The sequence below is a fragment of the Diaporthe amygdali genome (assembly GCF_026229845.1).
Source record: "Diaporthe amygdali strain CAA958 chromosome Unknown NODE_2_length_3802984_cov_64_841326, whole genome shotgun sequence".
Lineage (NCBI taxonomy): Eukaryota > Fungi > Ascomycota > Sordariomycetes > Diaporthales > Diaporthaceae > Diaporthe > Diaporthe amygdali.
In genome coordinates this window covers 2998128-3015418 of record NW_026517022.1, presented here as the reverse complement: position 1 = coordinate 3015418, position 17291 = coordinate 2998128, and the positions used below count along the sequence as shown (strand labels likewise).

General features: G+C 51.6%; 6 protein-coding genes across 6 annotated transcripts; 4 read left to right on the top strand and 2 right to left on the bottom strand.

Annotated features, from left to right (window-relative positions):
• Positions 1–4326: 4326 nt before the first annotated feature.
• J7T55_012266 (proline iminopeptidase protein) lies at positions 4327–5453 on the top strand (the record flags this gene model as incomplete). Its single annotated transcript, XM_053137136.1, has 4 exons — positions 4327–4484; positions 4538–4957; positions 5019–5105; positions 5153–5453. The coding sequence occupies 4 exons, from the start codon at positions 4327–4329 to the stop codon at positions 5451–5453; spliced, it is 966 nt and encodes a 321-aa protein (XP_053000067.1).
• Positions 5454–6207: 754 nt separating this feature from the next.
• J7T55_012265 (uncharacterized protein) lies at positions 6208–7554 on the top strand (the record flags this gene model as incomplete). The annotated part of the gene is made up of 2 exons (XM_053137135.1): positions 6208–6503; positions 6576–7554. The coding sequence occupies 2 exons, from the start codon at positions 6208–6210 to the stop codon at positions 7552–7554; spliced, it is 1275 nt and encodes a 424-aa protein (XP_053000066.1).
• A 772-nt stretch (positions 7555–8326) lies between these two features.
• On the top strand, positions 8327–11329 carry J7T55_012264 (uncharacterized protein; the record flags this gene model as incomplete). The annotated part of the gene is made up of 3 exons (XM_053137134.1): positions 8327–8748; positions 8846–9076; positions 9127–11329. The coding sequence occupies 3 exons, from the start codon at positions 8327–8329 to the stop codon at positions 11327–11329; spliced, it is 2856 nt and encodes a 951-aa protein (XP_053000065.1).
• A 243-nt stretch (positions 11330–11572) lies between these two features.
• Positions 11573–13466, bottom strand: J7T55_012263 (glycosylhydrolase family 61-8; the record flags this gene model as incomplete). The annotated part of the gene is made up of 6 exons (XM_053137132.1): positions 11573–11824; positions 11907–12016; positions 12549–12564; positions 12642–12854; positions 12930–13275; positions 13378–13466. 6 exons carry the CDS (start codon positions 13464–13466, stop codon positions 11573–11575), a joined length of 1026 nt encoding a protein of 341 aa, XP_053000064.1.
• Positions 13467–14963: 1497 nt separating this feature from the next.
• Positions 14964–15364, top strand: J7T55_012262 (mitochondrial zinc maintenance protein; the record flags this gene model as incomplete). The annotated part of the gene is made up of 2 exons (XM_053137131.1): positions 14964–15195; positions 15264–15364. 2 exons carry the CDS (start codon positions 14964–14966, stop codon positions 15362–15364), a joined length of 333 nt encoding a protein of 110 aa, XP_053000063.1.
• Positions 15365–15780: 416 nt separating this feature from the next.
• Positions 15781–16956, bottom strand: J7T55_012261 (pre-mRNA-splicing factor slt-11; the record flags this gene model as incomplete). Its single annotated transcript, XM_053137130.1, has 1 exon — positions 15781–16956. The coding sequence occupies one exon, from the start codon at positions 16954–16956 to the stop codon at positions 15781–15783; it is 1176 nt and encodes a 391-aa protein (XP_053000062.1).
• Between the last annotated feature and the right edge of the window lie 335 nt (positions 16957–17291).

Below are 17291 nucleotides of genomic sequence, written 5' to 3'. Positions count from 1 at the left end.
GCTATTCCCATTCGAGCCGTCGCTGATATCTTGGAGATCATCTAAACCAATTTGAATCGTGCCCAAGTCACCCTCAAACTCGTCCAGCTCGGTGGCAGCTTGGCCCCGATGACCCTGATAGCGATCCTCTACTTTAACTTTGACTCTTGCAACTGAATGTTCATCCAACTCCAGCGGAAGACTGCGCAGGTGTGTAGCTTCGCGTGCGTTGGGTCCGCGGGGCTCGCGGCGAGACCTCCTGCGGCCACGAATACCATGATCGGCTTCATGGTCACGAACCTGAGCGCGGGTTTTCTGTGTTGCTCTCGGGCACCCTGGAAGCAGCCGTATTCTTTTTTGGTCGGTTACGAAAAAGAGAAAATTGACAGCAAGAGCCTTTAGGCCTTTTCGCCCTTGATGCGCCTCCTCCTTGATTCGACCTGGCGATCTATGTGGGTGGCGAAGCATGCTTCTCCCAGTCTCTTATGAGTCACAGGTAATGAGAGGTGTTTATAACGAAGAGTAAAAACAGGACGGAGTGGAAAAGAAGTGTCCACGCACAGTCTGGCGCAGCGCGTATCTGAGTAAAGAAAGGAAATGGTTGAGAGAGTACGGCCTGGCAGTCATGGTGCCGGCAGATGAGCAGCGTCTGCGAGCGTCTTCTTGTATTAGACCAGAAAAGTCAAGCTTGAAAAATCGGATTCTGTAACAAGTCATTTCTGCTGTTCTGTATATGCATCGGTCTTTTCCGAGCATCATTTCATTGGAACATTCGACACCCGAACATATGCATGCAAGCCCAATCGAACGTGGTGGAATTCTTCACAAACCATTTGGAGGGTGGGGGTCATCCAATAATAACAGGTGGAAAGCTCGTTTGACGCCCTGGAATTTATTCGTCTACACTGGGTGTGGGTGGGCGTGCCGCCGCAAACCACCCCCGGTACCTCGTCCCGTTACTCCCTCGCTTACAACCCCTTCGTCTGATCCCACACTCCTCCATCTTGCTCAGAACGTATCTATTAACGTCCCTAGGAATCTCTTGAGGAAAAGCAATCTCTACAAAAACCTAAGAACCTCTTCTCCTACTTATACACCCATTCTCCTAGACTCGTCCTCCATATTACCCAGCACCAAGAAAGCAGTACTAAACTAATAAAGCCCTACCCAACTTTCAGGACCTGTCGCCGCCAAAGTTCTGTACCAAGACTACTCTAAGCGAATAGCATAGGCAGCGGCACAAAGACACTAGTTCATCCCCGGCCTCTTCATTTGGACATCCGCCATGAACTCCGAATAGCACAGCAATAACTTAAATAAGAGAGATGATAGAGGTTGATGCCAAAACCTCATGGTCAACAAATGGCCGTCAAGAGACATGGTGCAATAGCGAATTTCTTTTGTTTATATGGTATTGAACCAAACCTAGAGAAGCTAAATCAAGCCTCTTTAATAGGTCCTTTGAAGTAGTGTCTTGCCCGCACAACATACCAGATCAAACTACCGAGGACGACGGTGCCAAAAACTAGAACACTCCAGTTCACAGTGTCGAGAGTTGGATTGTTTTGCTGCGGCCAAAACGACCAGAAAAGCAGGAAGAGGTTCCATACGCAAGCGATCCCATTATTGATGGTTCCAAAGGGCTCACGGAGTTTCCAGGGCCCCCATTCTGGTCCCCCATGAACGTCACCGGAGGAGCCTGAATCATATGGCCGAATCCCACTAGTGCAGCGGCGCCATAAAAGTAGAGTGCATGACATGAGATATGTGGTGGAGGTAGCTGCCACGAAAAGTGAGACAATGGCCGCCAGCGCAACATCTGATGCTAGAACGATTAAGGACAGGATGACAGTTATGAACATGCTGGCGATGATGGTATTTGTCGGCAGGTTGTTCCCCGTTATCTGCTCTGTCAGTTAGCCTACTAACAACCCGCTGCTCACTGGGTCTTTCTCTTACCCGCACCAAGTATTTGCTGCCGGGCATTCCCCTGTCTCGGGCGAAGGACCACATAGAACGCGAAGCACAGGCGTACGTGCCTACGGTGCTCAGAACCTGGAGTGTGAAGACAATGCCCGCCATCAGGCAGGCGCCGGTGGTCGAGTTGACCCCAGACTGGAAAATCTGCAGCCAGGGATAGAACATGGTCTGCTGGGCTGCTAAGGCGGCGTCTAGATCTGTGATGTAGAAGAGAAGAGCGACTATCGTGGCGAACCCCAGTGAACCATTAATGTAGATGGTGTACATCATTGACCGTGGCACTATGATGGCGGCCGCCTGGATCTCTTCCGCCATGTGCACGGCGCAATCTGCCCCTACGAGTGAGGCCGTGACGGGAGGGAGTCCTACGAGAAATGCCAGCCCCATGCTGGGCCATCCTCCGTTGTTATAAAAGGTGCTGAACACGAAGGAGGCGTTGTTGTGGGGCGAGAGATAGACCAGTGGTATCAGGACCCCGAAGAACCCTACAAGATGGAGCACGAGGGTCACTGCTTCGAATCTTGCTATCAAGCGGCCCGTGGTCAGGTTGATTGAGGTGGCGAACAGCGCCCAACCCCACATGATGAGAATCGTATGCCATGCTGATGGCACATAGGATGGTCGTGAGAGGACGATGATGCCTTGGAGGACTGTGGCGGATCCGTAGGCACTGGCGATGGAGAGGGCTTGCCAATTGAGTGCTGTCAGCCATGCTGCCGTGTAACTCAGGAAGCTGACGTATCGCTTGGGACAGAGCATGGCAATCCAGTGGTCTGCAGAACAGCACAGTCAGCGAGTCGGCCTCGACTTCAGGTTCAGTTCACTGTACACTGTCCGCCGGCGGTAGGTGCCATTGATGACATCTCGCCCAGCGTCGCTGTGACCGAAATTGTTCCAATCCAACCGATAATAAAGGACCAGACCACAGCCCCTGGGCCGCCTTCGACAAGAGCCGGGACGGAGGTGTTGAGGATTGCCTCCCATGAAGAAAGCGCAGAGCATGACAATCCAAGAATGGACATGAACCCAAAGCTACGAGTGAGCAATGGCCGTTTACCCAGTCGTCTCAACGTGACATCGTCGTTGGCAACCCGAATTCCATGAGGCTTCGTTGCACTTCGTACGATAGTAGTCTCGTCAGTGGTCTTGAGCTCAATCTCGCCATGATTGGAAGCCATAGCTTCGCAATCGACAATTCGATCTTTTCAGATCGCACCGAACGGTTCTGTCAACTGGTGGTAGTTCGATTGGCCTGAAGACGTCGAAAAAGGATGCGAAATTCTCGAGTGAGTGAAGGGCATTCCGATCAAGGTAGCCTGGGCATGTCGATGGATCAAAAATTGGGCGAGATATGGGTAAGTCTGAGCAGAAGAAAATGGAAGCGGTGTGCGACCTCGTTCATGCATGTCAGACAGGTTGGGGGGAGGGGGGGTTCACGGCAGCAACCTCGGAAGAAACGACCAGGCTGCTACTGGCAGAGTTCAGTGGCAGAGAAGGTTACTCGCTTATGTAGGTCGTAGGATACCATCCATGAGCTAGGTGATCTGCATCTGCCTGTCGCTACAGCTCTCAGGCTGGCCGTTTGCCCGCCCCCCCCCCCCCCCAAACCAAAAAAAAAGAGAAATGACAATAACAACAACAACCGTACCTCAGTACCAAAATCAGTACCTTGAAGTATTAGTGCCGTTAATTTACCCACCGCAATGTTGGATTTCAAATTTTGATGTCACTGGAATGAGGTACGAGTTGTAAACATCCAAGTATCATTAGAATCAAGCACACACTATTTGTTTGTTGAGCAATTTGGACTTGAAATGTGAAGGGTTTTCGGTGGTTTAGGAGGGTACTTGGAGTTCAAGTTTATGTTCGGGATACGCAGCAAGACGGTTGATTGAGTAATAAGGTCTCACAGTGATCACAGGTAGTGAAAGCTATTCAAGAGCGAATACTTAGATTAACTGCTGAAGAGCTGTTCTTACTGTCTAGCTATCTGGTAGTGAGCGTATCCGTATATATCTAGCTCTTTAGTCTGGATTGCTATAGTTGCAGAGCGACTATTGCAGTTCTCCTAGGTAGGCAACAGGACCGCTTCTTAATCCTTGTATTTTGAACCTTAACCCCAGGTGGGCTTTATTATACTAAATAAATGTATTTTATATAGAGGAATATTGTCTAGAAATAAGCTTAATATTAACGCTACCTCTAAAAATTAAAGGCTGACTAATAAGGGTGGAGCTTAGTCATTGTGAACTTTGAAACAGCGGGTGGGCAACTTCAAGATCGGTATAGATCCCAATTCTCTAAACCACATTCGTCGTCCTCATTCCAAAACTCATAACCTAATCACCTTAACAAAAACATTACAACATGGCACCAATTTACCCCAAGATGTCTCCGAATCGGTCTGGTCACCTCCAAGTGTCCCCTGTCCATTCCATCTACTGGGAAGAATGTGGCCTACCGACTGGCACACCTGTGGTTTATCTCCACGGCGGTCCTGGGGCCGGATTTGACGAATCAGATAGGTGAGTATTCGAGCTCTGGCGCAGAAGATCATCACAATTGAGGGCGATCGCAGACAGTACTTTGATCCCTCCCACTACCGCAGCGTCCTTTTCGACCAGCGGGGCGCTGGAAAGTCTACCCCGCACGCCTCGCTCGAGGAGAACACGACCTGGCACCTCGTAGAGGACATGGAGAAGTTGCGACAGCACCTCGGCATCGAGAAGTGGATCATCTTTGGAGGATCATGGGGCTCGACACTGTCGCTCGCCTACTCGGAGACGCACCCTGACCGCTGCCTTGGACTGATCCTCAGAGGCATCTTCACGCTACGAAGGGAGGAGCTGCTGTGGTTCTACCAGAAGGGAGCCGACTTCCTGTTTGCCGACTTCTTTGATGACTACGAGGCCGTTATTCCTGAGAATGAGAGAGGTGATATGATGCAGGCATACTACAAGCGACTGACCGGAAACGACGAGGAGGAGAGGCTCAGATGGTGTGTAAATGCGCTCCAGTACTCTCAGATACATCCGACCACGTAGTTGACAAGCACACAGTGCCGACGCCTGGAGTCGCTGGGAGAATTCCACAAGCAAGTTGATGGTAGATCCGGCCTACATCGCAAGGTCAGACGATCCGAAGTGGTCAGTATCCTCCACATCAAATGGCGTTTCGTCTCTGACCCGCGTAGGGCTCTCGCTTTCGCGAGGATCGAGTCTCACTACTTTGTCAATGGCGGATTCATGAAAGATGGTCAATTGATTGAGGATGCACACAAGATCATGCACCTGCCCATTGTCATCATTCAGGGACGGTACGATGTCGTGTGCCCTGCCAAGACAAGCTGGGATCTGTACAAGGCTCTTGGCGGGAAGGACAACAAGAACGTCGAATACAAGGTCATCGGCGATGCTGGTCACAGTGCTCATGAGGTAGCGATTGAGCCAGCGTTGGTGGATGCTGCCGAGAAGTTCAAGTCAATCAAGCTGTGAGGGTAGGTACATCTAGGTACTTGAGGCCTAGAATTCCTGTTCGTGGAGTGAGGCCCCGTAGCCCTTTGGCTGGTAGCTGAAGCTATAGGGTAAGGAATCCTTGGAACACACGCAAAGCTCCATTCTGGTACGGTCTCAGGAATGCATAGCATCATCTTTATATCAGCAGTTCTCTGGTTCATTCTTCTGCACCATGTTGTCGTGTGTCTTGACTGACTCCAAATCAATATAGCTAGTTATAACAGTGGCAGCGCGGACCGCGTCACAGGTGTTACAAAACTATCAGCTGACACTGCGCCAGGGGGATTTGATGTTTATGCCTCTTCTATGTACCTTGGAGTGCTCAAGTTCTGCATTATGTAGGTGCCTTTTACCTTCTGGGTAAAACAAACACACATTGATAAAATGAGCGCAGAGCCCGGGACCACTTGAGAAAGTATGGGGATGGGTATGAAGGATATGCCAAGAATAGACAGTTACCGGTGTAGTGTAAAGAAGTTGGAACTGTAGGTGCGGAGCAAAGTGAGGTCTAGATGATGACCACATAGAGGAGAGGTGTTATCCACGTGTGATGTGTACGAATGAAGCGATGGATAAGCTGAAAGAGATAAAGTTCTTGGTACATACCCGGGCAGATATTCGAAAACAAATATTGATATTCCAATGTACTCTTGAAATACAGAAAACCGTGCTTGTAAATAACTCCTACAACCGAATATCGACAAGTTAGTTACTGAACAACTCTTGGAGCCCCATGTCCGACGTCTTTGGCCGCCGCCCGGTCTTCATCATGACATTCGGCCTGTACACCGCAGCCAGCCTAGGGCTTGCCCTCTCTACAGGCAGATACACAGCGCTGCTCCTCCTCCGTGCGACGCAAAGCATCGGGGGCTCTGCGGCGCTGAGCCTCGCATATGGCGTCGTCGCCGACCTTGTCACCTCCGCAGATAGAGGGAGCATGCTGGGCCCGATGCTGGCGAGCGGGAACTTGGGGCCTTGCATTGGCCCTATCATTGGCGGTGGGGCGGTGATGACAAACCATCCGGTTTGGTGATTCTGGGCTTTGGTGATATTCGGTGGAATTGCACTCATGCTGATCCTATGGACGCTACCCGAGACTAGGAGGACCATCGTGGGTAATGGGTCTGTGCCAGTTCTGGAAGTATGGAGACCTTGGTGGAGTCTCATGGTCGACTGGCGGAGGGAAAGGAGACTCGGTGTCAAGGATTCTGAGGAAGGGAGAAAATTACCGGGCAGTGTTGAGGACAGCTTTGACGACACAAGTCCAAACAACCTGACTAGCGCCAAGGATGGAAGGAAGAAAACAGAAGGATACATAATCGAGGACCCCAACAAGACTGCCACCGGAAAAGGGAAGTTGGTGGTTCCAAACCCATTTAATTCCCTCCGTCTCGTTTTCTATTGGGTCACATTCCTTGCTCTCTGGCTTGCAGCTAGCCCATACGCCGTCTGGTACCTCATCCAGGCCTCGATTCCCGTCATCTACGGACAAGACCCAGGCGGTTATGGCTTCAGAGATATTTACCTTGGCCTATGTTACCTGGCCGGCGGCTCACGCGTCATCGCAGGGGGCTTCATAGGCGGATGGATGATGGACAGGAACTACAAGCATGTGGCACAAAAGGCCGGCTTCTCCACGAATAAGACTGACAACCACAACATCCACAGTTTCCCCATCGAAGAGGCACGAAGCCGCTTCTCGCTGCTCATCCTGGCGTTTTCGGCTTGCGTCCTGGTCGGCTTTGCCTGGGCCGTACAACTCAAGGCACACCCTGCTGTGCCATTGATTGTTCAGTTCTACGTTGGTGCAAAGTGTACTGTCCTGCACCAGGTATACAGTGCTCTACTGGTGGACATATTCCCCGAGAAGCCCAGCACAATCGCTGCGAGTGCCAACATCATGCGGTGTGCATTGTCTGCTGCTGTGATTGCTGTTTTCAACCCACTGGTGAACGCCATGGGAAGAGGATGGTTCTTTACCATGGTTGCTTTCCTGGATGGGGCTTTGTGCATAGTTTGTGTTGCTGTCTTGAGGCGTTGGGGTAAGTACTGGAAGGACAAGAGGAGAATGACTGTATGAAAGATCAATTACATGAAGACCTGCTATCTTGGTACAACGTGATATGACTCATTCTGATCTTCTTTTATGTATAAAGCGTTATCCGTTTTCTGGAGTACCTCCAATGGTGTTTTCCAGGACCTCCCCTACTTGCGCTGGTTGACACCCATCATCAACCAGAAAATTGTATTGTCAAAGCTTGGAGCCAGTACTAGCTCCGCCTCTTCAGAGGTCTAGGGTTAGCTGAAAAGGATAGACGATACACATCCCAGTCCTTCAATTACCACATCTCCAAGGGCTCGTATCCATTTTTGTCACGTACATAAGCACAAAAGGCTTAAATACGGTATTCCGCCCAGTAGTGATTCATTTGGCACTGTTCAATGCCTGCCCCAGAGAAGCAAGTTATCAGCAGAGTGAATTCCTAGTGCTTAGGCTGTGATTCTCGGGTGGTACTTGTAATCCGTCCTGTCTCGTGTTCTATATAGCAAACCGTTTGTATCCATGTGAATACTGGGATTAATTGGACGAGATCTAGTCAGCAGCTGAATATTGTCCCAAATTCTTGTGTCCTCAAGATTCAAGCTCAAGCACGACCATTCCTTAAGCTACTTGGTAACACCAGTTCATGTCTTTAATCTTGGATCTCAAAAACCCCGGCCGTTTTCCACTTCATCACCAATGCACTCATGAGCACCAGTAGGACACGCTTGTGCAAGGCTTTCTTCACCAACAGCAGTCAAGTAAACACTGATCGAACCAGGCATCCCCATCAATCACATCGTTCAACAACATGGCTTCCTCCCTACCAGTATTTGATGCTAGCTACTGGCAGTACAAGGAAGACACCAGCTACGTCCTCAAATGGATTGACCAGGCAGCCAGGAGCTATGGCTGGAAGAGGAGGCAAACGAAGCATGTGGGACCAAAGTTATCGAACGCAATGACCACCACGACCACAAGTGCCGCTAGCAATAAATTTCCTGGCATGAAGACATCCACGGCCACCGGACCAGGCCGTCTGAAGGGCAAGGATCGCAGGGCTGCGAAGCAGCAGGTGGCGGCACAGAGGGAGGCAGCACTTGAGAAAGAAAAGAAAGAAGAGTACGAGCGGGGAATCGTCTTGAGCACAGCGGAGATTCTCGAGCAGGCAGATTTGATATCCGCCCGTCTCCCAGTTTCCGACCGCGGCATGTCTCAACCGCCGTCGAGTGTGTAAGTAAAATTCTCGCGCACACAATTATTTTCAAGTCCCTTTAAGTCCTCTTTTCGGATGCTTGTCTGAACTTTGCTTACATGCTGATGTCTGCAGAATTCACGCACTCAGTCGTGCGATCAGGCTGCGACGAAGGTTCTCCAATTGGTTTGAGGCTGCCCAACCAGATGATCGAAAGAGCAACTCTGCGCATCGGTATTTTGTAGAGGTCCTGGAGAGGCTTGCCCGTCTCTTTGTCCAAACCTCCAAGAACTCCACAATCGGCTCGGACCAGACCAACAGCGAAGAGGTTGCATCTGGTAATGGCAGACGGAAACCCGAGAATCAGTGAGTACCGCCAACGGATTCAGTCACAGGTTTGGATCTAACCATATTAGCAATCGTTACGAAGTTTTACTCGAGAAAATGATTCAAGACGAACCTGAACACGGTCCAGAATCCTCTGCCAAATCCTCGGGACCCTCTATGGCCAAGGAGCCCGCTAAATCTGCTCGGTACCATATGGAAGTCGATGACTGCCAGGAAAATGCTTTCATGGTCTTCACCTTATTCATGGACCTGCAAGACCTCAAGGCAGAGATAAGGCGTTTGTGGGAGCGGTCCTTCAAGGATGGTGCCGACCTGTCCGTGGCGACTCTGATGACTGCCCAAGCCCTGGCTTTCGTCAAGAGATCCGAAGAGAAAATAGTCTCGATCCTTCCCTCTCCACGATACGAAGGTGATCTTGAGCGACGGACCTGGTCGCACCCAGGCACATACTGCCGATTGTTGAACACCCTCCACGACCCCACCGATATTAAAGCAGTCATTGGATTCGAAGAGTCAAACTACACGTCGGCGAATGGAGGGGAACAAATTAGTATGAACGACTTGACGTTTGTCTTCTCCGTCCGAAGGCTTGTTTGCACGTCTGTCTCCGAGGACTTCCCGCCCTTTAACCCTCTTATTCAGGAATTCGTGCACAATCCACGAGTATTGCTGAGGGACGACATTGACATGGTCCTCGAACGGGACAGGACTCTATGTTTCCTTTTGTACAACTTGAAGCAGCTTCATCGCTTTTTCACACCCCCGCTTGGCTCTTCAGAAAGGGCACGCCAATTGGAGCTGTACAGCAGAGATCCAATCATGGACTCCCTGCAGTCTATCTGGGTACAAAAAGAAGTCAACCTCACAAGTGTTTTTGCCGCCGAGATCATGTTGGACATCAAGGAGACCTGTGATGCTTTTCCTGCATCTATACCAAACTACTTTAAGATTTACGATCGATACATGAAGTTGCTTGGTATTGAAAGAGACAAAGAAAGCTTTTCCTTTACGCCAGGAACTCCGCTCTGCAGCTTCATGGACTCCGGCTTTTTACGCGATCAGATCGGTGATGTCTTGACAAAGTCCAGCTACTTGTTATTAAATATCACCCGTTGTCGTTTTGATACGTCGCAAGTACATCCCCGACGGGAAGGAGTCGGTGAGATTTGCAAGCATCTCCTCGATCTTTACACAGGGCTGGAACAACAGCTTCCCGAATGCGATGTTAAATTCTACCGGGGACGCGGTGTTTTCGAGCCCATATGCTTTCCGAAAGATGAAGATCTATGTCTTGGTGACTACCCCTTACTAAGTACCATGCGAGAGACCTTCCTGGCAACCCTGAGCGAATCAATTGGAATCGAGATGCTCAATGACGACAGGCACGCGACAAGTGCCATGGCTCACGTCTACAATGCGTCTCGGCAATTGGGAATTGGCAACCTACATTGGCCAGCAATGGACCGCCTCATAGAGCTGCATAAGATCGCCTTATTCGCTGGCGATATCCCTAACACCCCTGCGGCGATGCTTCAGAGTTTTCGGCATCGCAATTGGGGCCCCGAAGGCAAGATGTCACGTAAGGAAAGGAAGAGGCGCATGAACAGGACCGCGACATTAATGAGACCTTCTGCAACGACACTGGCTTTCAATGAGCATTTGGACACTGCGGGGCGCATCCCCTTTACGTACACCTTGGAGTCTAATGCCATCGCTTCTATGGTAGAGAAGAAGCTCGTTCGGAACAATTCATCTTCGGTGGCCCCAAGCTTTATCGAAAGCATGGCCACGATGGAGAATTACTTGACAAAACAGTTCCGAGACGTGCGCGTGGACTACATGGAAGTTATCAAGGTCAGCCTCGACTTCAACGATGACCTACTGGAACACGCTCGGAAGACCTTTGCAAAGCAAGCGAACTGGATCATTGGAGACGAGAAAGGAGATGGCTGGAGTGGCATTGACTTCGTGTCTGAGGCATTTGAGCAGGAAGCGGCACTCGCTGAAGCCATGACCAAGTGTGATGGTGACAGCTCTAAATTTCCTGCGCAAGACTGCGACTATTTACAAGACAGCGTGAACTGCCTTGCCAATTCTCTCAGGGCCAAAGGCATTGGAGGTCCCTCGGCTCCCGATGAGGAGGCTGCTTGCGTGAACATGCCCAGTTCTCAGAAGCGCTTCAGATTACGGGATTCTCAGGATGGGCCGGACCTGAGTCCACTAGTCCTTGTGTCTTACTGCAGATGTTGCCATCGCAAGCATCACTACTGAGCTACCATGTCATACGGTCTTGGAGGGGATTTCCATACTTTCCCATCTACTGGAAGGGAGCACGGCGAGAGTATGGCCATTTTTGGACTGTGCGAGAAGGAAATATTGGATATGCATGTCTCCAGCAAAGTCGATTGTACATGTTTGTCGTGTGGAAGATTATCAGAGAGGTTGAGGCTTCAATTCGGTGCTCGTTGTATTTTTGAACTGAGCAACGGACAGCATGAGAGCATGGCAGAATTTCTAGATGCTGGGCGGGGAGGGGCTGGTAATGAAATCCCACGCATTAGCAATATGGTAATGTGTATGTAATGGATTTCCTTGAGAAAATTTCAAGCGAGTATGGGTCTCCTTAAACTGGTGTCGAGTGTCTGAATTCTGGCCATTCGCGATGATGTTGAATACGATCTGGCACAAGAAGAATATCCTATCATCCTTCGCGCAATATCTAAGCATTGGAACGTCGATACCTGGCCGCAGCCATCCAGCAGAGCCCTGTCCGAAAGGATTCGGCACGAAGTTCTACACATACCTGATCAACCTTTACGACCTCTTGATCCATCAAAACGCTTCATACCTGGAATTCGTGCATCACAAAGCACGATATGCAAGGAAGTGTCCTGATTGGCTTGGCGTCCTTCCGAGAGACTCGGATAGCTGGGCTTTTGATCAGGATGGAGGCCATCCCTGTGAGATCGTTGCGGTCTACGGTCAATCCATGTCTGCTAGATAAAACGGTGGATGAGCTAGGCACGAACTGCAAGCAAGATCTGTTCGTGCAAAACGATGTACACAGGCCCACGGTTTCGCTGGCGGTTGCTGTGTGGAGGTTTTGGCCATTCTTGGCTGGAGTTGTCCAGATCGCGTCCTACCACGGATACTCTCGAAAATTTGTATAGACAGCTTTGATTTCTTCCAATTCAAGAATCATTTCTCATGCGACTTGAGTCAGATGGAGTAATGTGAATAGTATGGCTATGAGTGATCATGATAAACCTCGCATCTTCGCCGCGGGCAGATTTATCTGATAAAGAAGGTAAAGTATATACAATGTTGATCGAATTACTCCATGAAATGGGTGACATATTCCAATGATAGAATCGGAAATTAATTCGTCATACATTCAATGGCAAGTGTGCATTTGGGTCACTTTCGAAGGCCTAGAAGGTAAAGCCAGACCAGATACCACCACCCGGGGGAGTATAAGTGGTCGCAGTACTAGAGTAGATGTCAATCTGAGAGAACAGGTCAGCCATAAATTCTTCACCGAGCAATTTGGTCAATGTCTCAGGCAATCAATGATAATACTCACCGTGACACCAGGGTCGCTTTGAGCGGCATATGCAGGAATAGAGTAAAGGTAGTCCGAAGATGGCGAAGCAGAGCCACTTCCAGATACGATGAGTTGAGCACACTCAGGATAGAATTGCGGAGTATTCGTTTGGTGGAGAGCGAGCAGCTCGTGGCGGATGAGGTAGTTGCCCGGGGCGAGGTTGGTGGGGATCTTGCTCGACCACTTGAGAGTCTACGCGAGGGGTACCATTGTGTCAGTAACCAGGTGTCTCTGCCAACTCGGTGCAAGGAGACTGCTATCGCTTACATCAACGACAATCGCGGTGCCCCAACTATCTCCGCTCAGCGGTGGCTTGGTCATGCCCATCTGGTCAATCTTGAACCAGCCCTTGCTCTTGCCGTCGCAGGCGGAGAAGGCGCCGGAGCACTTGTACATCCAGACCATGACAGGGCCCTGCTTGTGCGTCCACTGGCCCCAGATGGCGGTGATGTTCTGCCCAGCCGTGATGGGGGCGCTAAGCGCCGCGGAGGTGCCGCCGTTGCAAGTCATCTTGGCATCGGTGACGGTCATGATGGGATTGTAGTCAGGCCATTGCCGCTCGATGGTGGCCGGCGAGGTCGCGGGCGAGAAACCCGTGTAGCCGGGGTATGTGCTGAGCCGCGGCTTTGTTAGCAAGGAGGGCGCGAAGTGCACATGATCAAGCGTAGTCGCCTTTAATTTTCTAATTCATTTGTTTCCCTTTCCAAAAACTTACGTCGAGCCAATTTGGTAGCTGGTGACAGCCCCGTGGCCCGCGGCCAAGGAGGCGGCGGAGAGGGCCGAGGCAAGAATGTTCAGCTTCATGATAGCTGTGATGCGTGGCGATGGGGTTGTGAAAGCAGTAAGATTCCGTTCACTTTAAGAATACTTAAGAAACACTCGACCGTATCGTCTGTATGGGCGGATGAGAAGAGAAGACGACGGAGCAGGGGATATCGAGGAGTAAATAAGTACTTTAAAGGCTAAGCGCTCAGATATATATCACTCCTCTAAACTAAAGAATCCGAATCCGGGCACGAACCCACCACATAGGTTCTGAAATGTTGCATTTTATCGAAGCAAGGTTGTATAACAAGCCGCGTCGACGAAGCACCTGGCCGTTGCCATTACCAAGCAAGTAAGGATCATCGTGCTCTGGAAGGCTTCTAGAATCGAGATCGAGTCCGACAGACCACTGAGATCTCACCAAGGCAGCCAGGCACGGCTCGCGGACCGACTGGACTGCAAGAGGTTCCTATTATTGATGAGGTGTAAGCGCATGGCCCAGATGACCAGAGATACCAGGGGGTCTGTGCCAGCCATCATGTCGAACATGCTGAATTCTGAATGGACAGGACAGCGTTCATGAGCAGGACTCGTGGCTGTATATGGTCAGGCATTGCAGAAGCTCGGCGTTCATCATCCGAAAAACTAATATGGAGGAAAGCTTGAGCGGGACTGATTGGGTGTGACGCTTTCTAGATGTGCTTTCGGCTTCTGTCGATCCTAGCGTACCAGGATCTATATTGCAGGCTATTTGGATAAAACCGTGATATCGATGCGACCCAAATAACACTGACAGTCCACTGCCGTGTGAAGCCGCCGACAACACCTCTTCAGTATTCGAAGAGTCTTTTTCTAGACAAGAGACCTCCCTCGTCGGTCACCTGGGTAGGGACTGGTTGAATGCTCAATTCGACTGTCTGCGTCCAAGCTTGTGAAGCGGCATGTCTTTACGTTGACGAAAGCCTTTTAGCAAATCGCTTAGTTCAAGAATATGAGCAACTGAATATAGCATGTCAAGACATCAATGCCATGCAATTTGTGAACTCATGGACAGGATGTACCGGCTTGCGTCCATTAACGCTCTGAGCTGGTGTGCTGCGCTGGAAAAGACTGAGTGAGGCCAGATATTGGCACTCCATACCAAAGTATGAGAGCAAAATACTTGCGCAGGTTTACTGAGCTTTTCGTCTTCAAAGTCTTAGACTCATGGTCAGCATTGATGGGTCTCTAGCAAGTAGAGGTTAGGAAGGGGTCGAAAATGTGCTAGTAGACATAGAGGAGCGGGCAGCTCTTAGTCAGCAGTACCCCAAGTAGAGGGTACGAGTGATCGCCCGGGTCCATTCCAGAACTCATGCCTGCCGGCACGACCCGAAAAGCTTCCAGAAGTTCGCCATCCCACCTACATACTGACGAACTTGACATACCTCATCACAACCCGATCCTAAAATCTCTCGCGAAAGACTACCAACTCTCCTCCAACCCCTACATCCAAAGTCCGCCACCGTCTCGGAAGACAGACAATCAATAAGCCGAACGATGGCTCTCCAAGCCTACCGCAACCTCCTCCGCGCATCACGCCTGACCTTCCAGGGCGACGAGCGGCTCCTGCTGAACGCCCGCAACCAGATCCGCCTCGGCTTCCGCGAGAAGGCCAGCCTGTCCCCCTCGGACCCGGCCGTCGCGCCGGCGGTGCAGCAAGCTGAAGAGATCGCTCAGTTCCTGCGGCAGAACGTGGTCCAGGGGCGGGACGAGGGCGAGGGGAGGTTTAGTGAGTACTGGTCTTAATATCCTCGGGGGAGATGCTTGTACAGTGCTAACAGTTGTGGTACGAACTAGAGCTGCGAATCCATGAGCATACCGAGCGGGGCGACAATGATACGATCAAGACGGCTGGCGGGCAGACTATTAAGATTGGGGGCGGGTGTTGCTCGAGCTGAAGTGGTGTTGCCGACTTGAGGGAACAGGTACAACCAATGCTCAGGTGATTCGTGAGAAGCGCTCCGGTTACGCGCGGCAACAGAGCAGCGACGACAGCAGCGAAGCGTGGACGAGACCAGCCTGATCCACCCAAGTCTAGACCAGGCTAGAAGAAGAGCGGGATGCGGAAGAGGGTCAAAATGATTTGAAGATATTGAGGGGATGGCTTCCGGTGTAAGATTAGATGATGCTGTACAAATCCTATGATACCCCTCCACTGCTCACAATTATTTGAGAAACCCGCAAATACCCATGCAATGCACTATGCCACCAGCCCTGCCTGCTGAACGCCAATATTTCGCTGCTCAGTGGCTTCTTGGCTGCCTTGAACTCCTGAACCCCGGAAATGACATTTTCGACCCGCAAGAACAGGGACTTAGTTGCCAGCCAGACTGGCGTAGTTGACATCGGATGCGCCAGGCGGTGCGGCCACAGCCAGATTTGCAAGATCATCTTGCTGGGCACCGCTGGCACCTGCTCCGTCCGCGCCGCCGCCTTGGACAGCCTTCTGTCCTCCCTGTGCCCTCCTCGCCTGCGGGAATGCTGACCTGCCGTCCCTCAGCATCTCGGATCGCTCCTCGCGGTTCATGTTGCCGACTGCCTTTGGTTGACTCCACCGCACACGCAGCGGGCACCCTGCGATCACGGCCTTGCCCTGGCAAGCCTCTGCTGCCTTCTCCGCAGCCTCCCTTGTCTCGTAGTTGATGAATGCGCAATGCGACATGTGTGAGCACACTAGCGACTTGATCTTGCCATGTGCCTTGAAGAAGTCGCGAATCTTGTGCTCCGGTAGATCGTCCTCGATGCCTGTAACAAATAGCGACATGATATTCTTGTCGGCAGGTGGCTTCCAATCGTTCGGTCCGGGTGGTAATTGCGCTGCGGAGGGGAACGCGCCTTTCCTAGGTCCTCCTGGCCTGCCGCCTCCAGGTCTTGCGCCCACAGCGCCAGCAGCCCTTGAGTCCCGCGACCGGATGGGACCGGCGCCTCCCAGACCAGCTCCCACCACAGGGTTACCACCAGTTGCGCTCCTGGAGCTTTCGCCAGTCGCATTGCCCTCCTCATCGACGGTCCTGCCTTTCCTGAAGTACGGCTTGCTCTGCGCCAGCCTCCTCAGCAGCTCGCGCGCCTTCTCGTCCGTCTTCTCGTACTCCTCAACACCAGCCCTGCCCTCCTCGATGGCCTTCTCGTTGTTCTGCGCGAAGAACTCCCTGTTGATCTCGGACTGGGGGCCGGGCGCGACCATCTTGAGGGCGGCGTCGCGCACGACGATGGGCAGGCCGAAGGACAGGTCCAGCATGCAGCACTGGCAGCAGTTCTTGAGGCGGGCGCAGGTCAGGCACACGTTGGTGCGCTTCTTGCGGCCGTGGGCGCGGTCGGCGGACCACTGGAAGACGGTGAAGGGCCGCGTGCACAGCTTGCACTCGGCAGCGTAGTCCTCCTTGAGCATCTTGACGTAGGGGTTCTCGGGCAGGCAGTTCTCGCACACGGACGGGAAGTCGGTCGACTCCCAGCCTGAGCGGTTGAGGTCCTGTTTTATTTGGGGCGGCATGTTGTCGGGCTGTGATCGCGATCAGGAGGTAGTCGAGCGGGCGCGACAGGAGAATGAGACGATCGGGCTGGGGAGAGGCGTGATTGCCGTTAAATCACAACGAGGAGAGGCTGAGGATGTCGCAGAGTGGGGTGATCGCTTGAGTGTCGCGGGTTGGTAGTTGTTGGATGGGCTCAACCGGCTGACAGGGAAACTTTGCAGTGGCGCGGAATGCCGCATAGAAGCGCTGGTTGAGGGAGCTTATCGATAATCAGCCCATGCAATCCACTTTAGTCAGCAGCTCCTGTTTGCCTCTGCTTGCGGTTGACTAGGATCGGGGTTGGCCTTGAAGGAGT